Below are 10277 nucleotides of genomic sequence, written 5' to 3'. Positions count from 1 at the left end.
GATTGGCTGTAGCTCCTCAATTGATTATACTCATACTCTCCTAGCTTATATGTCTCACACACCTATTCCCAAGTCACCTTTTCCCTTGTCAGATCAAAATAGAAGGCGGTTATTGCATCTTTGAGCACTCGATCTGTTTTTAGCTTCCAAGCCATCTCCTCCATATCCGTTCTTTGATGGGTTTGCTTTCCCTTCTTAAGCAATATTCTCTTGTCAAGAAGTGCATGTCCAAAACTTCACTCTTTTGAAGGCCTAAAATGCACCTAAACAACGTTGGGCCTAGCGTGACCGTTCCTTGTGCCTGCTGAATTTGCCCACTCTTCAAAGTTGGAAGTTTGGGATTTTGATCAAGACCTTTAGTTTGAGTTTCGCCCTTTGTATTTGGTAGCAAGCCTTTTGCATAAAGTCTCATGATCTTAACCCAATTCTACCATACATCATCATCACATAGAAGCAAGTGTAAATCATTTTTGACAAAATTCTTATGTAGTGTGTGCTCCGTGGTCTCCACAAAGGCCTGCAAAGTTGCTCCCTTCTTAAGCAATATTCTCTTGTCAAGAAGTGCTGTTTGAATGTCCAAAACTTCACTCTTTTGAAGGCCTAAAATGCACCTAAACAACGTTGGGCCTAGCGTGACTGTTCCTGGTGCCTGCTGAATTTGCCCACTCTTCAAAGTTGGAAGTTTGGGATTTTAATCAAGACCTTTAGTTTGAGTTTCGCCCTTTGTATTTGGTAGCAAGCCTTTTGCATAAAGCCTCATGATCTTAACCCAATTCTACCATACATCATCATCACATAGAAGCAAGTGTAAATCATTTTTAACAAAATTCTTATGTAGTGTGTGCTCCGTGGTCTCCACAAAGGCCTGCAAAGTTGCAATGTAAGAAGTTAGCCCCCTTACTATAAATATCACAAAATATTAGGAGGAATCATGCATCTATGGGGTTTCAATCATTTGGAGCTTATGCGCTCAAACTTGAGTTTGAGCCTCACTTGCCAGTATATAATGGTGATGCTCGATCTTAGGTTTGAGCGTCACCTCCGTATGCAAATCTAGTACTTGCTAGTATATAATGGTGATGCTCGATCTTAGGTTTGAGTGTCACCTCCATATGCAAATCTAGCACACTTTGCAAGTGAGGCTCCAACTTAAGTTCGAGCCACAATTAGATATGCAAGTGCTACACCATCACAGAGAGGTGAGGGTTGAAGTTCAATTTCAAACCAAACTATTAAGTTTATGCAGTTTGAGAAGAAGTCTCACATGCATCTTTCTTATGCTACTGTTACACTTGAAACTATAGATCCGTGAAAAGTAAAGAAGAAGTAATGTATATCTATGATTTACCAAGATATAGCAAAGAATCAAAAGAGTACCTTCTAAGACTCGTCCATCTTGGGTTGATTGACACCAGGCAAAGGTTTACTAGGACAACCGTTTGCATGCCATTGTGCTCGAGCTTGTAGAGAATTTGATCGAGGAATGGCTCCTTCTGCATTGACTTTGCAACAAATAAATTTGCATCCTTGGAAATGTCACGAGAAATCTTGGGCGAGCAATTTACAATTATCTTTGATCTCCTGAACCTAAATTGCTGACGTAGTTGAGGGGTCACTTTAGCCATATTTAGAGTCTGCAAGCTTTTTGCAGTACTAATAGAGTGTTGACCAGAGATAATTCAATATTCAACTTTATGAATATCTTCTTTTGCGAGTTTATCAAGGAGATGTTTCGTAGCATGATTACAGGGCATCAAAATTACAAGTATCTCCTCTTGCTTTGGGTCCTCAATAAAGTCTTGGGTCAAAATATGAACCCAATCCTTATTTAACCTTCTATACACATAGTTTGAAGGAGCAGGATAACATTTCATCACATCAATGCTGAAGACCTCATTTAGACCAAAGGGATAATATTCCTTCTTTATTTCTAATGAGATCATTGCTTTGTTGCCCTTGTTTGGAGTCTCAACCTCCATTAGCTCGTCATCGGACGCATCTATCTCCTTTGAACCACTTGTTACTGGTTTTGTCCTTTGCCTCTTTGAAGAGATTTCTTGAACCTTTGTAGAGTGCTTTGCCTTTCTCTTCTTTGCAAGTGCTTACTCCTCTTCTTGCACCTGAGAGCCTGCCATGTCTTCAGCTGCTATTGTGCTTACATCAAGGACTTTTGTTTTGTCACCCTCCTTTTTATGTTTTGAAGAAGTTCCACCAGCATTTCTAGATGCTTCAAGTGCACTCTTCACTATGGCCCTCCCTTTTTTCTCCATAATTTTCCTAACTTGAGTGGTTGTTGTCTCCTTTTCAGGTATGGACTTTTTTCGTGAATCCAAAGCCTTCTTTGCATGCCTCACCGCTTTCACCAGGTCCTCCACGTTATCCATGCCACCCCTGAGTCTTCTTGCTTGGAAAAGTCAATGAGCTTCAATCCTAGCTTTACAATAGAATTGTCCTTTCCTAGTTTACTGCCAGTCATGTCTGCTGGGTGAAAAGTGTCCAATGATAAGCAAAACTTATTTGCTTTTGTAGTTTCTCACTACAAGACACTACTGCCATACACGCGATAAGTTACGGGTGCGTGTATGGTCACGCATGTATTTGAATAGTATCGGGCGTGTGTATATTGGCATCTAAATTCGCGTGTATGGAACTTTAAATAACGCATTTACCGGCACGTGTATATTGACATCTAAATTCGCATGTATACTGGTTTCAGAAACGCGTGTACAAGCGCGTGTATATACACGCATCAATACACGCTTTATTAAAAAAACTAAATTTCTTTACAAAATTAAAAACTATTTTCTTTAAACCATCTCATAGTACATTACAGTATATATCATTACACAATCCCACTACATGCATTTACAACAATGAAATATATTTAAAAATAAATCATGAGATAATTAAAAGACAACATATACAATAGAAATGTCATCAATTTAGAATGATACAGTGATGGATTGGTTAGGGTTCGATCTCATCCTCAATAAGATCTATCCTTGCCAAACGATCAACATCAATATCCATTTGATCAATTTGTAAGGCTACGATTAAATTTATTCCACTATCGATATTCTGTCCATTGATAATGGTATCGATGTCCTGATCATCCTCATCAACATCACCATCATCCTTAATGGTAGGGTCATTCTCATGATCATGAGAAATGGCACGCTCATCCTCATTATCATGATCATCTCTTATTTCTTGATCATCGATCTCAACATCTTCATTGGCATGTTCGACATCATCTTCATTGCGGCTTGTTACATCCTCCATATGCTCCATATCAGTGAATGTATTATACATCACTTTGGAACGTGGTGCAATAGGGATGACGTACCACCATTTAATGTTGGAGATGGAGACGATAGCATGAGAGAGATGAGAGAGAAGCACACGAGACACAATATTGAATCCCCAAAGTGTGTGGAATACACACAATAGATGAGTATATATAGAGGAGATCCTAGGGCTATATATAGAGACATTCTATATATAGCCAACACCCCCGCTCAAAGAAGGGTCTCTAACTGTGGATGAAAAAACCCTTGGGGGCTCAAGGGAAAAACCCACAGCTCTATATACACCTACCGCTATATTAAATTATTTTATAGTTACAAAGTATTATTCAAAGGAGCTACATCACTCCCATCTATACAATAGCCATGAAGGCTGCGAAGGAGCTACATCACTCCCATATACACAATATCCATGAAGGAGCTACATCACTCCCATATACACAATATCCATGAAGGAGCTACATCACTCCCATATATAGAATAGCTATGAAGGAGCTACATCACTCACATATATACTTCATCACTCTTATATGTGTACAATAGCCATAAAGGCTTTGAAGGAGTCATCGTCATCCATCTTGATGTTGTCTTGATCCATTCATGTAGGTTGGGTCTACCTTCGTGACGATGCCAAATAATATTTTTGTAGTCTCTTCTCTATATTGAAGCTCAACAATATCCAAATACAATCCTGATCCATAAACCCTGTAATATGGAAGAAGTCTCCATAACAAATGGAAAACCATAATTTTGTTATAGAAATATGAGATGTACACGAAAAGATGTACACAAAGAAATAGACACAAAGGTATCTATTATATGGTTGCTTAGGAATATAGTCCATCCGCCGCAAGGACATGCATGGCAATGTCAACTTGTGGAAGATCATCCGATCAATGGCAAATGAACTAGATTTGGTAAGAGAATCTGGTTACTTGGAGAAGTTGACTTGGAAGATTGACCTGTCAATAAACAATAAAATAGAAAATGACACTCATTCTAGTTAGTAAGGATATCATGGAAAGCTAGAATCATATCTTTGCCATGGGAAAAATCTATGACATAAGATCAAACCTCCAATATTATGAGTCAAGATAATGAGACAACTATAACTTGGATCAAACCTCCAGGATGACATGACTTGAAAGTAAACCTCATAAGATGACAGGACGAGAAATCAAACCTTTGACGTCCACCATAGGTAGGATGACCAGACATGATGAAAAAGAGAACCTCTGACATGACGTACTTGAAAGTAAACCTCATAAGATGATAGGCCGAGAAATCAAACGAGTGACATTCACAATCAGGATAGTAAACCTCATAAGATGACGGAACGAGAAATCAAACCTTTGACATCCGCAGGCAGCATGTAGCCAGGATAACATGATGTGAACATAAACCTCATAAGATGACGGAATGAGAAATCAAACCTTTGACATCCGCAGGCAGCATGTAGCCAGGATAACATGATGTGAACATAAACCTCATAAGATGACGGAATGAGAAATCAAACCTTTGACATCCGCAGGCAGCATGTAGCCAGGATAACATGATAGGTCGAGAAATCAAACGAGTGACATTCACAATCAGGATAGTAAACCTCATAAGATGATGGGACGAGAAATCAAACCTCTCGGGAAATATGCTCGACGGAATTTCTTGTTAGTTGCCATAGATTGAATTCCAAGACTTGACCACCATTATAGCCATTTAGACCTGCATGGTTGCATTGTCGACCACAAAAGACATTGATAGACTTAAATAAACCTAGTCAATCTCATGAGCCAAAGCCAAGGCACGGTGCATCCAATGACCACGTCACCATGGAACAACGATCCATGGAAACGTAGTCAACCATCATCGATGAAACATGTAACCATCATCATGGAACAACACCATGGCATCATGGATAAAATCCTTGGAAACACAATCAACCAATATAGATTAGCCAAGTGAACCAACATCAACGAAACATGTAGCTTGGAATGACCAACATCAACGAAACATGTAACCATCACCATGGAACAACGATCCATGGAATCATAGTCAACCATCATCGACGAAACATGTAACCATCATCATGGAACAACAATCAACCAATATAGATTAGCCAAGTGAACCAATATCAATGAAACATGTAGCTTGGAATGACCAACATCAACGAATATAGATTAGCCAAGTGAACCAACATCAACGAAACACAATCAACCAATATAGATCAGCCAAGTGAACCAACATCAACGAAACATGTAGCTTGGAATGACCAACATCAACGAAACATGTAACCATCACCATGGAACAACGATCCATGGAAACATAGTCAACCATCATCGACGAAACATGTAACCATCATCACAGAACAACACCACGGCATCATGGATACAATCCATGGAAACGTAGTCAACCATCATCGACGAAACATGTAACCATCATCATGGAACAACACCATGGCATCATGGACATTTTGACGAAAAAGCATCCATATATGTATGTTTGAAAAATCATCACAGAACAACACCACGGCATCATGGATACAATCCATGGAAACGTAGTCAACCATCATCGACGAAACATGTAATCATCATCACAGAACAACACCACGGCATCATGGATCTTTTCCATGGGAACATAGTCAACAAATATCTTTTCCATGGGAACATAGTCAACCAATATCTTTTCCATGGGAACATAGTCAACTAATATCGATGAAATGTGTAACCATCACCACGGAACAACACCACGGCATCATGGATAAAATCCATGGAAACACAATCAACCAATATAGATTAGCCAAGTGAACCAACATCAACGAAACATGTAGCTTGGAATGACCAACAACAACAAAACATGGAACAACGATCCATGGAAACATAGTCAACCAACATCAGAAACATGTAACCAAGTCAATGGATGCACATTCCTTCAATATGAAAGAAACAAGATGCATTTAAAAGCATCACAATCAATATGGAAGAAACAATTGACATACCTTTTCTTGAGGATTTAATATGAGAATCATACCTATCAGCTCCTCATCTGAAAAGTGAGATTTGAGTATCCTCCACGCACGAGAAGAAACAATTGACATACCTTTTCTTGAGGATTTAATATGAGAATCATACCTATCAAAGAGGCTCTTACAACACCTGCACTATCTTGCCGCGAGAAGAAACAATTGACATACCTTTTCTTGAGGATTTAATATGAGAATCATACCTATCAAAGAGGCTCTTACAACACCTGCACTTATCTTGCCGCTCATCGACCATTCTGTACACCAATAGAATATTGGAAAGCATCAAAACATATCAAAGAGGCTCTTACAACACCTGCACTTATCTTGCCGCTCATCGACCATTCTGTACACCAATAGAAGCATCCTTGGAAAGCATCAAAACATTCCGAACTCGTTCAGAACATGCTATTCATGTGTTTCATACCCTACTAGCTTGCCACTCATAGACCATTCTGATGTCAAGTAAACTCTTAGGATCAAAGCCTGAAGACAGAGTTCAATGTTTATTCTCACCCTAGCTCCAAGCATGTTTACCCTTAACAGCCTGCATTGTGAGCCTCACAGGGCTACACTTTAGGCTTCTAACATCATTCATTTGTGTAATCATCACCCAGCTCATCAATTTCCAAGAGGGATTCTGATGCATACCTTGCAAAGCCTCCAATGCAATAGCAGCACATCTCGAATCTGTAAATTCTACAAAGCACAAGACAAACGTATCTCCTCCCAGCTACAGAGAGCGATGCCAGAGTGAGAACAGAAACAATTAAAAAAAAAACTATAAACTGAAGTGAGCACATGATGCCAATAATGCACAGGTGTCAACACTATACTATCTTCATTGAAAGCCTACTCACCCGCCTTGACTCTTTGTGCACAAGGCGAACTTCCTTAAACCCAAGGAAAGGGCGAAAAACATGAGCTGCTTCCCTGCGAGAGCAGTCAGATGGAAGCCCTTCAATAAATAAGGAAGGTGTTGCATCTGGTGGAACATCTGGTGGCAGAAGACCAGGGCCCCTTAATCGTGCTCCTTGACTATCTTGCCTTATGTTGCATCTGGTGGAACATCTGGTGGCAGAAGACCAGGGCCCCTTAATCGTGCTCCTTGACTATCTTGCCTTGGAAGATAATCAGATCTCCCTCCATTTACACCAACATTGACACCCTTCATCATGCTGGTATCCAGACCCAGCAACCTGCCACCCTGTCCCATCATGCTAGGATCCTCCAGATCGGACACACCCATGTTACCAACCCCTGCACCCCCCAGTACACTCATGCCCATGAGAGGGCCGCCAGAGAGACCCAATACATCTGCACCAGTCATACCACCTGAAGCATATGCCACTTTGTAGTCGGTACCGAAATCGAGGGGTTCCGGATCTCTCCATGGCATGCGCCCATCTCGTTCATCATAACGAACCTCTCCACGACCATAACTGGCTGCTCCAGGTAAAGGGAGCTCATCGTAATCCGCTTCTCGGGCGTTTCGCATGGATTTGTCCAGGAGCCATCATGTCAGAGTAGCGCCAGTAGTCCGCCATAGCCAAACAGTTCTGGGAGATCAGCCTGTAGACGAAACCCTAGCTTCGACGTACACGGACGAAGCTACGTGCTCAAGATTTCCGTTTTAGGCTATTGTTGCTGTTGCGCAGGCTGCTCTCTATCCTCACCTTGCTTTTTATTTCTTCAAACCAGAAACACAGAGTTCCTTCGTATGGAGACGGATAAACTTTGACCTGTGGAGATCTCTAGGTTCACGTAGAACCATAGCTCTGATACCATGTTGGAGATGGAGGCGATAGCATGAGAGAGATGAGAGAGAAGCACACGAGACACAATATTGAATCCCCAAAGTGTGTGGAATACACACAATAGATGAGTATATATAGAGGAGATCCTAGGGCTATATATAGAGACATTCTATATATAGCCAACATTTAATACCATGCACCATTGGCGGATAGATAACCTACTCAAATACACATACTGTAGTAATTAATTAGCATATCAAAAGTCAAGGGGTACGCGAGCTTAGATATATATGTACATGAAACACATTAGTAAAAAAATGCATACCTGCTCACATTGTTGTGGTAATACGAGCCTATCTTTCTTTGTTTGCCAAACTTTGTAGAGTCAATAGTTACATAGCTTATCGTTGCATTAGGCCCTTTTTCCACCACGTTCATTTGCCATTTGACATCCAAAACATACACAAAGAAGCGACGAAAGTCAAGCCTAAATATGTCTTGGATTGTGCCACAATAATCATCCATTTTTCCATTAGCTCCCTCAAAGCTACTAATGACACCGCAATCTTGTGTATTCCTCTTTTCATCAATTCTTTGTGTTCGAAAATGCTTGCCTTCACACCATATAGCATTGAACATAGTGCACTGGACCAAAATAGAAGCAATATTTGTGTAAGCAATGTGAATAAATATTAAAAGCAAATCACTTACAACTAATGCAAAACATTAGTTCTATGTACCTTTAACATGCATCCTCGTACATACTCGTATTCTTCTGCTGTGATATGCAGCCCCTCCTCGCTGCTCTCTCCATTTCCTCATGCAACCAATCAACATGGATATCATTCAGAAGTGTTGCTAGATGCTTAGGGTACGCCTTACGAGAGCCATGTTGCCTCCGAAAGAGAGTTCTTTCTGCTTGCCTTTTTGTCTTTGCATCCTCATATCTTGTAACCCATCTACTCATCACATCATTATTAAGGATGCAAGTGAAATTGAGATCATCAATCAATGTTCTGTCAATTACTTTACTCTGTCCTTTTCCTTGAGGCACGATAGAGGTCATCCTCAAGTCCTCTTCATTGCTCCATAGTCGTGGCAAAGAGCTGTCCACCTGACCAAGAAATTCTGAAATATATACAAGAGACTCTTGTATCAACCAACCCTCGGCCATGCTTCCTTCGGGCCTTGCACTTTGCCTCACAAAGTCTTTTAAGGTCTTCATGAAGCGCTCTAGGAAGAACATCCAACGTGCATGCACAGTGCCACATAAAGCAATTTCGTCCACTAAATGCACAATGAGATGTAGTTGACTTGTGAGAATGGTTCGCGGAAAAGTCTCCTCTACCAAACAAACCACCTCCACTGCCATAACACGCGCATCATCCAACGTGGCGGTGATCTGACATGGGTTTTACATACCTCACAAGCTCGCCCATCTTATAAATACATTTTTTCAAACTCTTATCTGCACGATGCTAGTAGTTAGTATGAACTGCGCACATAAGAGCACATGTATGTATGGTTTATGGCATTACAAAATTTAATTTCAACGTACAAGACTTGGAAAACACTTACTTGGAGCATCTTGTGTCAATCGTGGGACTTCAACCTATATAGTTGCTCAACGCCTCTTTTCTTATTAGTGGTTGTAAAGGCTCCCTTCAATGATCTTATGCATCCAATGGGAGTACGCAAAGTGGTGATGGCCTTCTTTACCTGCTTCTCCTATTTCTTTGATATAATCCATGGTGCAGGCGGAAGACGAACGTGCCCACCTTCCTCTCGTGGCCAAGCTTGACGCATACGTCCTGCGACCCGCAAGTCCTCCCGTACGCTAACATTGTCTCGTTTACCAATAACATGTTCCCAAATACCAGATCCCACATTCTTGAAGATGTGCATGGGATCAAGAAGTTAGAATGCTTACTTTAATAATGCGTGAAGACTTGCATTGCTCCATCCATAAACTATTTGTATATTGAGTAGTTCAAGTGAAGCACGTAAAATAGAGAATATGCACCCTTCAAAAACCGGTGTCGATGAAGCCTTGTAAAGATGCTCTTGTTCCATATCATCGTCGTCCATACCTTTGGGATCATCCCTAAAAAGATACCGCACCATATCATCACACTTCCTCTTCCACAACTTCGTGGGGTGCAGGGCTATTGTCATCCCTTTCCCACTCATCTCTGACAA

At 40.7% G+C, this 10277-nt stretch overlaps 2 protein-coding genes across 2 annotated transcripts; both read right to left on the bottom strand.

The window, feature by feature from the left end:
- Positions 1 to 6760: 6760 nt before the first annotated feature.
- LOC147623009 (protein MATERNALLY EXPRESSED GENE 5-like) lies at positions 6761 to 7370 on the bottom strand (the record flags this gene model as incomplete). Its single annotated transcript, XM_086820986.1, has 2 exons — positions 6761 to 7054; positions 7182 to 7370. Coding segments are annotated over 2 exons (405 nt in total), but the record flags the coding sequence as incomplete, so codon positions are not given.
- On the bottom strand, positions 7370 to 7956 carry LOC147623008 (uncharacterized). Its single transcript, XM_086820985.1, has one exon. The coding sequence runs from the start codon at positions 7817 to 7819 to the stop codon at positions 7370 to 7372; it is 450 nt and encodes a 149-aa protein (XP_086677111.1). The 5' UTR covers positions 7820 to 7956.
- Between the last annotated feature and the right edge of the window lie 2321 nt (positions 7957 to 10277).

Source organism: Cibotium barometz, chromosome 27 (genome assembly GCF_041138505.1).
Source record: "Cibotium barometz isolate CiBa-2024 chromosome 27, ASM4113850v1, whole genome shotgun sequence".
Taxonomy (NCBI): Eukaryota; Viridiplantae; Streptophyta; class Polypodiopsida; order Cyatheales; family Cibotiaceae; genus Cibotium; species Cibotium barometz.
Note: the sequence above shows the minus strand (reverse complement) of the source record. Positions and strands in the feature narration are given on the sequence as shown.